Source organism: Nicotiana tabacum, chromosome 24 (genome assembly GCF_000715075.1).
Source record: "Nicotiana tabacum cultivar K326 chromosome 24, ASM71507v2, whole genome shotgun sequence".
NCBI classification, from domain to species: domain Eukaryota; kingdom Viridiplantae; phylum Streptophyta; class Magnoliopsida; order Solanales; family Solanaceae; genus Nicotiana; species Nicotiana tabacum.
In genome coordinates, this window is record NC_134103.1 from 4,344,255 (window position 1) to 4,360,593 (window position 16,339).

At 33.2% G+C, this 16,339-nt stretch overlaps 2 protein-coding genes across 3 annotated transcripts; one reads left to right on the forward strand and one right to left on the reverse strand.

Moving 5' to 3' along the window:
- Positions 1–382: 382 nt before the first annotated feature.
- On the forward strand, positions 383–9,796 carry LOC107819534 (uncharacterized). Of its 2 annotated transcripts, none has more exons than XM_016645654.2 (6): positions 383–1,116; positions 2,303–2,514; positions 7,057–7,351; positions 7,484–7,569; positions 7,650–7,741; positions 8,995–9,796. In XM_016645654.2, exons 1-6 carry the CDS (start codon positions 805–807, stop codon positions 9,225–9,227), a joined length of 1,230 nt encoding a protein of 409 aa, XP_016501140.1. In that variant the 5' UTR covers positions 383–804; the 3' UTR covers positions 9,228–9,796. The 2 variants fall into 2 exon arrangements, with proteins under 2 accessions (XP_016501140.1, XP_016501141.1); XM_016645655.2 differs by having other exon boundaries at positions 7,060–7,351.
- Positions 9,797–11,428: 1,632 nt separating this feature from the next.
- LOC107819536 (putative glutamine amidotransferase GAT1_2.1) lies at positions 11,429–15,816 on the reverse strand. The gene is made up of 4 exons (XM_016645656.2): positions 15,576–15,816; positions 14,035–14,768; positions 12,281–12,487; positions 11,429–11,883 (listed from the first exon to the last, which is right to left on the reverse strand). Exons 1-4 carry the CDS (start codon positions 15,661–15,663, stop codon positions 11,644–11,646), a joined length of 1,269 nt encoding a protein of 422 aa, XP_016501142.1. The 5' UTR covers positions 15,664–15,816; the 3' UTR covers positions 11,429–11,643.
- Between the last annotated feature and the right edge of the window lie 523 nt (positions 15,817–16,339).

The following is a 16,339-nucleotide window of genomic DNA, read 5'->3' on the forward strand; positions in this document are numbered from 1 at the left end:
TACTTTAATTAGATGAATAAATTTTAAATATCTCCAAACCTAAAATATATAATCCCAATCCAGACCAAAGAATTATAATATAGTAATATCAATAGAAGTTTCGCACACGATAAATATGTAAATATTTATAATAAAATAATATATAACTCACAAATTTATTCGATAAAAATCACTTTTCTTCAAAACATAGTTCTACTTAAATTAAGCTAGAAAATAGTAGTACCCTACTGTTTAATATTTTCTTTTGGTCATGACTGCTTAAAATTAAGGAAAAAATGGTGCCTTTTTTAGCTAGGAAAAATAGTAGTCCACTACTTAAAACATTGGTAAAAATAACAAACTAGCAAATAAATAAAAAAACTAAAACAAAGATTCAAAATGACCTTGTTTTCTTCTTCCCACTTAATTCCCACTTTCTCTTGCCCATACAAATTTTATTCTCTCTCTCTCTCTCTCTCCTCCGTTTTCAACTGAAATTTTTTCGCTCTTTATACACACCCAGATACCATTCTGATAAATTATTTTACTATATCTTACGAACACCTCCTGAATAATTTGATCTGAGTCAACATTGCTAGGGTTTATTCAACTTCTTCATAAATAACTTCAATTCGTCGAATTCACACACAAAAAAGAAAATTTTATTTTGTGGCTAATTTGATTCATTTCTACGAGAATCAATTAGCCCTTTATATAATTCATATATAAATCAGAATATATCTTCACAGTTATTTACACGAAGGAGAAAAAAATTGATAAATTTAAAAGTTTTTATAATTTTTAGGGATTTTGATATAAAGAGATATGATGGGGAGTGGATTACAGTTTAATCGGAGTTTTAACGGCGAAGATCGGTTTTATAGTGCGGGGAAGTTTCGTCGGAATGTTAATCGGAGTTTTTCTACCGGTAGTGAGGATAATCTCCGGCGAGCTAAGAGTGATGTCCCCGTTATTCATTCCCCGACGAAGCCGAAAATGAAAGTTGCCGCCGATGAGTCGCCGGAGGATCAGGTCTCCGCCGTGCCGCCGACGGATGTTCTGCCCCCGCCGCTTTGTAATCTTCAGCGGTTTTTGAAATCTGTTTCTCCTTCAGTACCTGCTCAATATCTATCTAAGGTTTTAATAAATTATGCCTTTTTATCTTATCAACTGTTTAATTAATCTTTTTTAAAACTCTTTTATGGGGTTTTGATTGAAGGTTTAACTATTGTTTGTCGGTTTTTGATATGTGTTTTGGTTGAAAATTTTTGTGTTTGTATGGGTTATTCAAGTGTTTAAACGATTGGATTAGTATAAAATTGTACTCCCGCACTCCTCTTTAGTTTGTCCGAAACAAAATAATTCCTTTTTAAGTTTAGAAATAATTTAACTCTAAACTTTCCAGTTTACAAAAATGTATAGCTTGTTTTAGATCACAAGTTTCAGTTTCAAAAGTATTCTTTTCTTTCTTAAACTGTGTGCAAAGTCAAGGTGCATCAAATTAGGATTGAGGGAATAATACTTTAGTTGGTATTTTCACGGAGAATATAACTGTTGTTTGTTTTTAAGATTATAGGTTTGACCGAATATGGTTGCATTAGTTTAATGTTGTAATCTTTTTACTGGGTATGATTGAACTTAACTGTTGTTTATTGGGTTTGATTGAAAGTATTGTTGTTTATTGGGTTTAAATGAAAGTTTAAGTGTGGTTTGTTGGTAAGATTATAGGTTTTGATTGTAAAGGTTGTATTAGTTTAAAGTTATAATCTTTTACTGGGTATGGTTGAAAATTTAACTGTTGTCTATTGGGTATGGTTGAAAACTTAACTTCTATTTGTTGCTAAGATTATAGGTTTGATTGAAAATGGTTGTATTAGTTTAAATTTTAAATCATTTACTGGGTATGGTTGACAATTTAACTTCTGTTTGTTGCTAAGATTTTAGGTTTGATTGAAAATGGTTGTTTTAGTTTAAATATATAATCTTTAACTGCTGTTATTGGGTTTGAATGAAAGTTTAACTGTTGTTCGTTGTTAAGATTATAGATTTTGATTGAAAAATGGTTGTATTGATATAAATTTCTAATTTTTTACCGGGTATGACTAACAATTTAACTGTTTTTTATTGGTATGGTTGAAAATTGAGTTGTTTGTTGTTAATATTATAGGTTTTGATTGAAAAATGGTTGTATAGATATACATTTTTATCTTTTACTGGATATGATTGATAATTAGCTGTTGTTAGTAGGGTATGGTTGAAAGTTTTATTATTTTTGTTGTTAAGAATATAGGTTTTGAGCGACAAATGGTTGTGTTTGTAACAGACAACTATGAGGGATTGGAGGACGTGTGATGTGGAGTTTCAGCCATACTTTGTGCTTGGTGACTTATGGGAGTCTTTTAGAGAATGGAGTGCATATGGAGCTGGAGTTCCATTGGTGTTGAATGAAGGTGATAGCGTAGTTCAGTACTATGTGCCCTATTTGTCAGGTATTCAGTTGTATGGTGACTCGACAAAGGCTTCAACAAAAACAAGGTATATATTTGCATGGTTTCTCCTTCCCCATTTAGCCTAAACTTAGTTTTTGTTACTCATGGCCTAGTCAAATTGCCGGCCACATCAATCGATGCTCTCAATACCCCACTGAAGATGCTTGTTTTGTATTCTCTGGTTTTCCGTGTACTCCTTGATCCTTATTTCAGTTCCACAATTATTATTGCGTATATTTAGGCTTTGTAAGTAATGATTATTTGTTTTTACATGAAATGCTGATACACAATAGTTGTGGCACTAATGCAAAATTGTGTCTAATACTCTCGGTCAGATTATCAGGACTCAGCTAGGGAAAAGCTTTGGATATATTATTTGTGTCTTTCACTTTCCTCATTGTTGTTACTGAAGCATGTTTTGTGAGAAAAACTTAAACCCAATATTGATAAGAGAAATAGTTCTATCTGCATCTTTTCAATAAAAAAGTGGATGGCAAAAAGTTCATTCCGCTTTGCAATGTCATAAAATTACCGAATGAGCTTTTGGGTGGATTTGTGGGTGATTGCTATAATCCAAATTGGTACCCGATTCTGAGATGTGGCTCTTTAACCAAGTCCTTCAGTCTTCTTTTTTAGATGGCCTCTTAACATTGTTGCACATTTCTTTGGACCTGTAAGCTTCTGCTTCTGTAAGAGCTGTCTGATCAGCTACAGCTGCTCCTAAACCTTATTGTTACTATCTAACTTAGTGTTTGTGGATAGGTGCAAAACCTATTGCACTTCACTAATTGAGGAGTCCAAAGAACACGTTCAACTCTCACCTTAGTGTATATAGATGGAAGTAAAACCTTTACCATCTCATTGACATGTGAAACAGTGAAGGAACTTCTGCATTCCTGATTTTAGTTTCTTTCAAGTCAATTATTATTTTTTTAGAAAGAAATTTTTTGTCCCACTCCCGTTATAGTCCTTCGTTGTCCTACAAATAGTGCCCTGAGTAAATTTATCTAGAAGTATGCCTGCATAACGATTTAGGCATGAATGAGTATAAAATTGTTGATTTTACTTGGTGAATTCTTTTTCATAGGTTTTGATCCCTTCTCAACCTAATATTCACCTTCTAAAATGAACTTATTATTACCATACTTGTAGTTCCTTCTTGAACAATATACAACTTCAACATGCTTTTGTTTCTTTTTTGATAAGAAGCAAACTTCTTCTTTTGAAGCTGCTGTTGATGCAAGTCTTATGCACCATCTTGGTACTTTTTATTAATAAAACTTTACATTATGAAAAAAATTCTTATTCTACTCTCTCCGTTTCAATTTGTGTCTTAGTTTGACTGCGCACGAAGTTTAAGAAAAGTAAAAGAATACTTTAAATCTTGTGGTCTTAAACTAAAAATGTGTGTAATGTACCAAAAATGCCATGTGGATTCTTGGAGTTAAAGAGTTATTAAATATAGAAAAAGACGTTCTTTTTGAAACAAACTAAAAAGGAAAGCAAGACATATAAATTGAAACGGAGGGAGTAAATTTTTTTCCTGGATAACCATGGTGTCCAAGCCAACTTGCGCGCACCTTGATTAATTCCACGGAGTACCTGCTACCTCTCACCACCATATGTACTGGGTAATTCTATCTACCAAGGTTTCGACAAATGAGAAAAAATCACCTAGTGTTTTAGTCTCTGCTGGAATTTGAACGTTAGACCTCGTGATTTTCAACGCCACACCCTTGGGTGCTCTTCTTTTAAAATAAACTAGCACTAAGTAAATGCTGGGTAATTACATTGAATAAACTTTTGTACTTACCCAACATTTTGAACTTTCGTACTCGGTTGCTTTTCTTCCCTTTATCTCATCTTATTTCATGCAATTTGTTTGCTCTATCCCATCTAAGTTTTATATGTTAACCAATTCATGGTACTATTAGTGAAATGTGAATTGATTTGCCTAGTGCCTAATGAAATGACGGATCTTCACTTCGACACATCTATTATTTGTTGTCAGTTTTTCTTTTTAATGGTTGTTGTTTTCCTTTTATCTATACTATATTAAAAGCACGAAGGCCCTTAGCTAAATGTCGTTCGTCATTTTTACCCTTTAAAAATTAATTTCACATTGGACAAATATGTAATTTAAGTTACTTTTTTAATATTTAGGACTTTAAAATCAAGTAAAATTTTAATTATTACCTAATACCTAGGAGTTCGAAATCAACTAAACAAGGATAAAATATATTAAGAAAAAAGAAGAGAATATAAAAAGTAAAAGGTAAGTTTATTTTCAAACAAGGACAAAAAATATTTTATAATTTTCGTGTACATTTTTTGTGCCTATATCGTACAAGAAAAATTTTATCGTGCAAGATCAGTTTTGATCCTTTATTTTCCTTTTCATAGAATATTTCTTGGTTTGTTTAAATTATATTTTATTAAATTGTTTCAAAACTATAATTATTCATGTGTTAATGTTCTTAATATTTACTTATTTAGTATTTTAAAATTAATTTTATTATCGAATATGTATTATTTGAACCATGTCATAAGTCTTAATATATAAAATTTAAGATTAATTAAAATTTTAATCATCTTTTACAAATGATTTCCTTAAGCAAATATTTAAATTTTGATATAAATTGCTATTTTTTAATAATTTGTTCTTCTTACGTATAAATATATTTATTAATTGACGCACTATACACGTGCAATGCACGTACACTAAAATTAATTCTTTTAAAATCTATATCTAACTTGTCACAAAATGTCCTCTCCCCCAGTTATTGGTCCATCAAACTATAAAATGATTATGATAAAGATGGATTTGTAATTCAAAGGGCTAGAAGGGACTATCTAGATGTTTACTGTTTTTTCTTTAACTCACTACTAATATCATATATATGCATATCTATATCTATATCTATATCTATATCTATACTATATTAAAAGCACGAAGACCCTTAGCGAAATGTCGTTCATCTTTTTTACCTCTTTAAAAATAGAGTTCGCACTAGACAAAATAGTCATTTAATTAATTTTCTAATATGTAGGATTAATTATTTAATTAGTTCCATAATATTTATGAATAGTCATTTAATTATTTTCCTAAAATATAGTACTTTGAAATCAACTAAAATTTTAGTACTTATTAATTATTTCCTTATTTGAACTAAAATTATTTCCTTTAAATAATATTTGAACCCCTTTCCTTCTATGTATGAACGTAGAACATCATTGTCGCTTTAAATTTGTTTTAAGAAGTCAATTATTATTTAAATTAAGGGTTTACCAAATAACAATGATTTTCTTGCTAAGACACTTTATGATGTATATATTTGAAGAGAAGTTAACGTAAATATAAATATAATAAAGGAACTTAAAAATGTAAATGTTAGTTATAGATACTTTGAAGTGCATTATGACATTTGTAATTCCCTCCATAGTTATTAGATCATCAAGCAAGGTTAATAAACATTTATAAATTATAGAAAAATACTACTGAATATATTTAGCTTATGAACACGGTTTACACTAGTTGAAAGCAATTTAGTTATTATTTTATTTTAGTCAGAGAATTAAGTTAAAGATTAAATTTTCCTAATCTTGTTTAATCCTAATTATGAGTTCAAGTTTATATTCATAATTCTTTTTAAATCTATATTCTATATTCTATATACTTTTATTGACAGATGTAAAATTCACGTGCAACGCACGTACACTAAAGCTAGTTTTGATAAATAAGGTCTTTTGTTAAAAATCATGGCAAGATGGTGTAACTATACAAAAGAAATTCCAACTGTGTTAGGCCTCTTGAAAATCTGTCCAACTTTTTATACAATAAGGAATTTCATTTTTACACCAAAAGTGAGTAGAATAATACGGAGCTTTTTCCCCAGTTTTTATTTTTTATTTTAATAATAGGGAATTTTTGACTAGAATTTGATTTAGAAATGGGAGTTTAGGATGTGGATATGTCCCTAGTTGCTCATTCAAGCAGTTGAATGAAGAACTGATATCGTATATTCCGAACTACCATAAAGTGAATATTAGAAACGTGTTCAGTAAAAGAAATATTTGCATTATCAGAGTCTATGAAATGGATGTCCTAGTCATTCAGGCAAGTAGCTCATTGCTATTCCATCTATTTTTATTGGTCAGCACTGAACCGGGCTCCTCAGTTGTACTTTGCCATGTTCTCTCTCTCTCTCCCTCCTTAAGCCTGCCTTTCCCTATTCACGATGTGTTTTTTCTGCTTTCCAAAATAGGAGCAGAATATTTCGTCAAAGGCTGTGGAATTTTCAATTTGCCATTCTTTCTTCTGCATGCATCTTTTTGATGTATCATTGATACCATTCTGCTCTTTCCTGAGACATTGTTGATTTCAATGCGCTCCTTAGCTTGTACATGGGTGGACAGGTGGGGTATAGCTTGAAAGTGTGTATTATGAGTGTGTTTATGTTGTAAATGTGCATCATTGTGTCTCTTTACTACCCCCTCATCTTCTCCCTGAATCTTGAATTGAAGTTGTTTAGATTTTGTATGAGTAGCTTTAAGAAACTATGATATTGACTTGCATTTTCTTACACAGTAGGCGACCAGGTGAGGAAAGTGATAGTGACTATTTCCGGGATTCTAGTAGTGATGGAAGCAGTGACTCTGAACATGAGAGACGTTTGAATTATACAAGGGAGCAGCGGATGTATCATAGCCAAACAAGTGAAAGCTCCCTTAGTATTGACCGGTTATCATTAAGAGACAGGAATGCTACCTTCCAAGAAGGATTTTCAAGCGATGAGGGTGAATCTGGGTCTTCTCAGGGTGCCTTGTTGTTTGAATATCTTGAGCATGGTCAGCCTTATGGTCGTGAACCTTTGGCAGATAAGGTTGGTGTTTCCTCCCTCTTCCTCAAAGTAGTCCTCTTTTTGTGTCTTTCATCTATGGGGAGTAATGTATAAGTTACCCTTCTTGCTTCTTTATCGTATCTCATATTTTCTTTTATGTTTTTTGTTCTGTAGATATCTGATCTTGCTCAACGTTTTCCGGAATTAAAAACACTGAGAAGTATTGATCTCCTTCCTTCCAGTTGGATCTCTGTAGCCTGGTATTTTGTTTTTCTTTGCGCATATCATATGAGTGTAATTTTTTGTATCTTGAATTGTAATGCTGATGTCTCTCTTGCAGGTATCCAATTTACCGGATACCTACTGGACCAACTTTAAAAGCTTTGGACGCTTGTTTTCTGACCTTTCATTCTCTTCATACACCCATGACAGGTATCTGACAGTTTCTACCCTAGATTGCTTTTGTTTTTCTGTTGGATATTACAACTACTGCTTCTTCTAAACCCATCTATATCTCTGTGTGTATTCTTTTCATAATGTAATGTGGTGTTTTTTGATGTTTGTCTATGTATTTTCATCTGTATTAGTATGTGATATTCATATGTTTCCTTAATCTTGTTGAGAAAAAAAAGAAAAGACATTATTCACTGTCAAACAAAGAATGATTGACTGTATCAACTTCTTAGATTCATCACAATCAATATATTTTACTCATTTGACCCGGTAATAAGGATTAAGAAGCTCCCAAAATAGCTACATAAAAGAAAAACACAATCCATGTGAAAGTTTTGTAGCGAAGTCTCCTCTTCCTTTTTTTAAATTTATTTCGGTCTCGTTGAAATGAAGTGGATTGGAGATTTTCGTTTGTCTCAAAATCTTTTATTAAGAATAAGAATATAATATTCTTTTAAGCACTGTGTTGTGTATCTTGAAGTATATAGTCTGAAAGGAATAGAATGGCAAGAAATTGGAAGTTCCCATTGGTAATTTGGTATCATTAAAAGTGAGGTTAGAACAAGACTGTTTGAATGACTTACGCAACCTGAAATTGATTTCCTCCAAATTGTCAACTTTCTCTTCGGTTGATTTTCGCATGTCGTCCGGGAAAGAACCGGGGCGTTAATATGTTAAAAAAAGTTAGTCATGAAAAAGATGTCCACCTTAATTCATTAACTCTTTTCTAGCATGTTAGAAAGTCAATCTCTTCTTGAATTTAGGTTTTGTTATTCATGTGCATCCTGGTGAACAAATTAGTCATGACTGTAAAAATGTTTACATTGGCATTAAAAATAAAATCTGCTCTCCGTTTATGGTCATGAAAGGGAGAAGAGTTGGGAGGGTGAGAGCACAGGAACTTAAAATATCTCTTGTTTGTTTCCTTTCTTTTCCCCTCCCATGTTTCACTTCTTTTATTCCTTCGTCTGCCTACTTCTTCCTCCTACTTTATGATGTGTGGACAAATACTATGGACCTCGAAATGGTAAACATAACATGAGGTGTGTGTAGGCATTATTCCCTAAAATGGGTAGGTCACTAATAATTTAGGCTGAAATTGTTCTATCTGGTGAAGTATGTATTAACTATTAAGAGTATGTTACATAGCCTATTGTGGGTTACTTTTGGCATTTAACTAAATTTGTTATGTTGCGAGTGAGTTGTTGAAATTGCACATGGACTTTGTGCAGGAAGTCAAAGTGCTCATCCTGCGGCGGTAACATGTCCGAGTGATACGGATCCGGTCCCTAAGATTCCATTGCCTGCTTTTGGCCTTGCTTCATACAAGTTTAAAGCCTCACTTTGGACCCCAAATGGAGGATCTGGAAGACAGTTAATGAGCTTACTCTTGCAGGCTGCTGAAAACTGGCTAACGCTGCTTCAGGTCAATCACCCAGATTTCAGTTTCTTCTGCCAAAGGTGAAAACTAGAGTGTCTCCTCAGCCTGTGTGTAAGCAAAGCCCAGAGAACCAATCTGTGCAGCTGTTGATTTTGTGAGGACTCACTCTAATCTTAAGTTATGATCCTGGTATCTATATTATGAGGCCAAGAGAAATATAAAAAAAAGAAAAAAAAAAGAAAAGAAGAAAGAAAAGAAATAGTAAATGGATAAGCAGCCCCCAGGCAAGGGCTGAATACTGATTGGAGAGGAGCGGAAAATAGTAAAGAAACAAACTGAGCTAAAGTTTGAGAGAAGTTATGAACAAAAGATCGGTAACAGATGAGAAGATGAGTAAAAATGCCTATGCAGAGGTCAAAAGACTGTGAAAGAAAAACAAGAATATTAAGCTGGCACTAAAGTGCTCCTCGTTTTCACCTTATAGTAAGCAGGCTGTTTTTTACTGTCCCGAATTTGTAGGTGTGTTATTTATATTAGCATCTAGCAGATTTTGATAGAGCTACTATGGTGGTGAATGTAGCTTCCCCATGACATGTACATTATCTTTTTAATGACTTTATTTGGTAGTAATAATAGACTAATAGTTAATAGACTATTTAGGTATAAGTCTCTCCTATGCTTATTCTTTTTCAGTTTTCTGGGCAGTTCCGTCTCTTATTACCTGTTTGATTTTCTTTCTGGTATGTTCTTGGAGCTAAAACTAAGCTATTGATTGTTGGGATGTCTTCTTGGTGCTGGTTAAGAGTCGAAGGCGTTTTTCTCCAGTATCAGTTTGAAATTAAATACCAGCTTTTTTGGAATAATTAAGTTATTCGCCAGTGTTTGCACTGTTGATGAAGCGATTGAAATATAAATCAAGGGCAGCCTGATGCACAAAGTATCCCTCATTTCGCAGGGTTTGGGGAAGGGTCACACCCTTTGGGGTGTGATGTTGACAACCTCGGTCATACGGAGACAATTTTACCGTTGCTTTAAGGCTCCCTCATTTCGCAGGGTCTGGGGAAGGGTTACACCCCTTGGGGTGTGATGTTGACAACCTCGGTCATACGGAAATAATTTTACCGTTGCTTTAAGGCTCCTTATAGATCGATGTGTCACATGGAAGACAATATGGTACTATTAGGTACTACTTGGTAGCCTTTCAAGTTTATGCGTTTCTCTTGGTATGTATGCTGTTTTTCTGTACTCTTAGCATCTAGGAAGTAACTTAAGGTGGGACTTGGGAGACTACGTAGGGGGGTTAGGTATGTATATTGCTAATTCTTTTTATTGTGACGAGTAGAGCCAGAAGAGTAAATCTTGTGTCATTTCAATCATTGCTGAGTATCTCTTGTTAGATATCATTAGCTTCGGATCCTTTTGATAGGAGGGTACTCCGAGAAATATGTCATAGTCTTTAACATTGGAAATTGATTTTGGCACCACTTAAGTGGTTTGGTGAGATGGTTGGAGCCATACAATGACTAACTTTTTGATAGGTAGCGCTTTACTAAAGTGTGTTTATGTGGGGCGAATAGGTTCTGAAAGATGGTTGGAGCCATATAATGAATAACTTTTTGTAGGGAGCGCAAATCAGTTCTGAATTATGGAACTATCATAATGAGGTGTTATTAACACTAGTTAAATTTTCTGTGTTCTATGTACTCGAGTTGTTTCTCTTCATTGTGACTTTATTAAAAGTAAATTTACTGATTTTATTTTGAAAGAGGACCAAATGAAGAGCATTTGTAGGGATTGTTTGCACAATATTGCCCCTTTTTAGGGTACTCAGTTAAATTCTGTCTTCTGTTAACTCAGTGGGTGAATTTCGCCTTTAAAAGTAGGGATATGTGATTTTTCTATAGACAAATTTAACCTACCGGACTAACTGGGTAAAAAGTAGAAAGTGACCTAAAAATGCAATTTCGATATCTGGTGTGCGAAAATAGCCTCCTCTTATTGAAAAGAAGGGTCCGAAAAAGACAGAAATGGCCATCCTTCTAACCACCTCAATGGCTCGTTTGGTACGAAGGATAAGGGATAATTAATCTCGAGATTAAATTTGAGCCAGTTTATTTCATGTTTGATTGGAATAAAATCGTGGTATAACTAATCTCGGTATTGTAGTATTTTTTTTCTTTCTATAGGAGTGTGATAATTAATCATATGATAGCTAATCTCGAGATAATTAATCATGAGATAACTTATTTACAGCCAAACGACCCTAAGGAAATAGAGCATTGTGAAAGAATTCCGTTAGTGTTCATACTTCATAGTCACAAATTGTTCAAAGCCTCTTCTTCATTTTTCAAACAATTAAACTCTTTAACAACCCTTTCAATTATACACTTAAAACCAGCACAGACAAAACTAGATTTCACGTCATAAAATCAAAACATGGAGAAAAATATTGCAGCAAAAAAAGAAGAAGGCATATTTATATTGTAGATGAGATAATTTATCAAGCTTCCTTCTCCTTGAGCTTCTTTTCTAAAGCCTCAGAACAAAGCTGTCCCATTTTATGGTAAAAACCAACCATATCAGAGAGTTGCTCAATTGACATTTTCCCAAGAATAGCTCTAGCCATTTTCTCCCTTTCTTCATTCATCTTCAATCTATTCATATATGCTGATGCATTTCTCACTGTTGCCCCCATTTGCTTCAACCTATTCTCTTGCTGTAGACTTAGTGCTGTGTTTGCCTACATGCCATGCGCAAAAACGCTCAGAATTTAAAGTCAGTGAGTTTCAGATTTTTCATAATAAATATGATTTTATTATGTGTATACATTCACTATATCGTCTTTGATTTCGTAAAATAAGTGTAACTTCTACATATTGATATTAATATTTTTTTTTACACTATCGGGTTACCTTAAAAGATAGCTCAGGTAATCAACATAAAAAAGTGAAATTTGTAATATAAAAAATAATACAGGTTACCTGTTACAACAAGTTAAAATATAATGATAATAAAAAAATAGTTAAACTTGTGTGTGTGTTATTCTTGTCATATATGATAAACATGTTAATAATCTATTTAAGATTTACTTAATCAGTTGAAGAATGAGTTATACAGAAAATGTGAATTGTATTTACCTCAAGAAATTCAGCTCCTGGTTCAAGCTCAGACTCTTTTTCAGAAATTCTACCACGTCCTGTGCTATACATGTTCTTTGCTATTGAAAAACTTCGAACAATACTCTTTCTCTTGCTCTCCAATTCATGATTAAACTTTACACCTTTTGGTACATTTCCAGAACCATTAAGCTTCTTCTCATATGCTATTACCGCTTTGACAAATTCCTACACACCAATTAAATATATTTAAGACGTCAAGTTCTGTCACGGTGTGGTAAAATGGTAAAGGTTTCTTTAATCAGGAGTTTCAGGTTCTGAGTCTTAGAAATAGAGTTCTCAGGACCGCTAAAATTCCCCATAGTTGACATTTTAGGGTGCGAATCTAACTCGGTCGGGCCAGTGCTTTCTGAACACCAAAAGTGCATGAAGTATCCCGTGTTTATGCAGGGTACGGGGAAGGGCCGCACCATAGATCGGATATGATGTAGGCAACCTACCTTGATGCAAGCACCTGTGGCTAATTCCACGGCTCGAATCCGTAACCTATAGGTCACACGGAGACACGTTTGTCATTGCTCCAAGACTCCCCTTCAGTGGGTTCCAAATACCAACAAACCCAGTATATTATCAAAAGGGTCTAGGGAGGGTAGTGTTTTCACACACCTTACCCCTAGCTACCTAGTGAGAGTAGAAAAGTTATTTCCAATAAACCCTCGGCTCGTGGGAGGGGGAGAGGGAGGGGAAAGAATAAGTAGTACTAAATAATAACATCATGAAATACGGCAACAGAAGCGAACTAGATCACATGACGTAATAAAGATTTAATTAAGATGCAGGAACATGAGTGCTATTAAAACTACCAGTAAGAAAAGGAGAAGTTTTCAATCACCTACTAACATTCTATCATAATCTTCGACCTCCACACTTTCCTATCAAGGGTCATGTCCTTAGTAAGTTGAAGCAACGCCATATCCTGCCTAATTATTTGGTTCCAAACACCAAATAATTAAAAAGATGTCTGTCCAGAATTGACGTAGTTTCAGTTCCGTAAATTTTTATGGTTAAGTTGATTTGAACTATACATTTGATTTTGTTGTATGTATCCTAAAACCTTGTCTGTATTTCTCTAAATAATTTACACACAATATTGTTTCAAGCTCAGCGCCTTTTCACGTTTCAAAGCTTACTTTTATATACTATCTTTTCATTAATTTCTCTAACACTTTATGAGTGATATCAGTCACATGATTTGATCCAAGTCTTGTTAAAATAATAGCTGTATTCTTGCAAAAGGACACAGACAACTGGCCAATATAATATACTACTATCAAACTTTAGAAAGTCTACTTTTAATATTTGTTTTATTTGATGACCATTTGGTATGTCGGTTATCTACTGTCCATTAAAGAAGAGTACACTTCTTATTAGGAGTTTCTTCATTTTGAGAATCGAACATGATACCTCTATACTTATTCAAAAGGACATACATACACAAAAAAGGACGGCCTGATGCACAAGTATTCCACGTTCACGCAAAGTCCGGGAAATGGTCGCACTAGATGTAACAACATACTTTAATACAAGTATTAGTGACTGATTCTACGGCTTGAACCCGTGACCTATAGGTCACACAGAGACAACTTTACCGTTTGCTCCAAGGTTCCCGTCTTAAACGACAAACATACACAAGTAGCCAATATACATCAAACTTTAGAAAATCTATTTTTTAAACACTTAATATGACATTAGCAAGTTGGAGTTTAATTAATTACCTGGTAAGCCATTGCACATCCTGGATAATCAAAATCACCAGAATCTTGACCTCTCATACGTTCAGGATGAAACTGTAATCCCATAATAAATTTTCCTTCTTCAGGATTATAAGCATCTGGATCATAAAACCCTTCAATTAATCCATCATTAGCAAAAGCCATTGGCACAAATCTTTGTGCTAATTTTTTAACTCCTTGATGATGATAACTATTTACCCAAATCTCCATTTTCTCATCTTCTAATGAATCTTTAAACCATTTATCCAATGGTGTATTTTCCACTATTTTCACTACATGTCTATGTCCATCATAATTTTCATAATTCATATGAACAACCTTTTCTTTTTCTTTTTCATAGTTTTTGGACAATTCTTTCTCTATATCTTGATAAAGTGTACCACCACAAGCAACATTAAGAACTTGTGATCCTCTACAAATTCCCAAATAAGGTATGTTCCTCTCAAGACATAGTTTTGCTAGTCCGAGTTCAATTGAATCCTTTTCGCGATCAATTGTTGTGTCACTGGCATGTAATTTCTTGATTTCTTCTAATTCTTCTTGTGAAAAACCAGATAATTCAGCATCATAAAGTGATGGATCAATGTCTTCTCCTTCACATAGAAGAACTCCATGAATTGGTTGAAAGCTTTCTAATAGCATGTGTACACCACTAACTCGCGGTACTATAACAGGCGCTGCTCCATAACTCACAATGAGATCTAAATGATATTCACCTGCAGATATTGAAGATATAATTAAGTAAATAAGAGCGTACCGTTTATAACAGCTTAAGATGCTAGATAGGTTGATCACACAGTTCAACATACGTACTATGTTCAATTCTCACCATAATTCATTATCAAAAAGATTTTTCATGTGTTTGGTTCGTGAAAAAGAATCAGAACACACATGAGGGCGTCTATTGAAAAATTAAGTAAATAAAAGTACATCATTTCTAGCTATTTAAATTTTAGATGAGTTCATCACACAGTTCAACAATCTAAAATTCTAAATTCTAAAAGTTATCAAAAACACAAAATACTACTGCTTAAACAAGTTCTCTTGTTTCAAAATTTTGATATATATAACTACTAACCTATATGCTAAGATGCTAAATCCCACCTTAATCTTGCAAAGAATATTGAGTTTAGCTATGAATGGATCAAATAGATCAATTCTCAACAACAACAAAGATCATGTGATCAGAAATTATATATGTAAAGCATATTACACAGGATTTTAGGCAAATAAAATAGTATTGAAGTTTTTCAATAACAAAATAGGATCCCCACAAGAAGTATTCTCCTTTTAATTATATGATTGAACATCTCAATTCCAGTAACGGTTTCATTAGATATCTTACAACTAAAATCGTTGTTCTTTTATTTTCCGATCCAGTTCCTCCACCAATTAGATTCAATTATATATGCTACACTTTTTTAGTTATTGAAAAAACTCGATTACTCTCTTTCGGATTCAGAAAACAATTCTGAAGATCTAATATAGCAAAAAGAGAGATAAAAAAAGAAAGAGAAACTTACCAACAAAATCAACAAACTTGTTCTTACGAACAGTTCGTCTGGAGACGATAAGAACCCTAGGAAGAATCATAGATAGATCTGGAGCCATCTCTATACTTCAAATCCAAGAAATTAATTATAGAGAAGAAAAAGAATCCACAAAGATTATACTTATCTACTAGATCTTAATGATTAAATATGATTTTTGTAGCTTTAAATCTTTCAAAACTTGAAATTTAAGACTATGAATAAGGACGTGATCACAACCAAATTTTATGTGTGTATATTTATGAGTCTTATGTATAGAAAGAAAGACAGATACTATTTATATTGGTGTAGATCATGCAAGAAATATTAATTAAACGAATAGGCGCAGTCCAGTCGCCGCATAAAACAATATCGTGGTTTTTCTTTTTTGTTGTTTTTTTTTGTTGTATCTATATTGGGCTCGACTAAATTCGAGTTCGTACCAGAAAGTGTTACATTAAAGTATTTGTATTGAATCCCGACTAAATTTGAATTAAGATAACCTAATACCTAAGGCTCGAACTCGAAACCAGTGATTACCGGACCACCATAATTCTTCTTGGTAATAATATTATGGTGGTTTAATTTCATTGGTTGGTGAAAGTATATTATTGTACATTTAATAATGTAAATTATAGTTTTTTTTTAGCATTATCCAAGGATTAATCCAGAAGTCAAAGCCTTGATTATATGCTGACGTGGTGGTGAATGTATCTAATTTTGATGGATATATCTTGACGAATATGTCACTTAAGAAT

What these genes read in the sequence shown, in the direction of transcription:
- LOC107819534 (XM_016645654.2), top strand. Translation starts at nt 805, where the DNA reads ATGATGGGGAGTGGATTACAGTTTAATCGGAGTTTTAACGGCGAAGAT. An exon ending in AAGGCTTCAACAAAAACAAG is followed by an intron (nt 2,515 to 7,056) that starts GTATATATTTGC and finishes TTTCTTACACAG; the next exon opens with TAGGCGACCAGGTGAGGAAA. An exon ending in AGTTGGATCTCTGTAGCCTG is followed by an intron (nt 7,570 to 7,649) that starts GTATTTTGTTTT and finishes TCTCTCTTGCAG; the next exon opens with GTATCCAATTTACCGGATAC.
- LOC107819536 (XM_016645656.2), bottom strand. Translation starts at nt 15,663, where the DNA reads ATGGCTCCAGATCTATCTATGATTCTTCCTAGGGTTCTTATCGTCTCC. An exon ending in GATGTGCAATGGCTTACCAG is followed by an intron (nt 12,488 to 14,034) that starts GTAATTAATTAA and finishes ATTGGTGTGTAG; the next exon opens with GAATTTGTCAAAGCGGTAAT. An exon ending in CAGGAGCTGAATTTCTTGAG is followed by an intron (nt 11,884 to 12,280) that starts GTAAATACAATT and finishes CATGGCATGTAG; the next exon opens with GCAAACACAGCACTAAGTCT.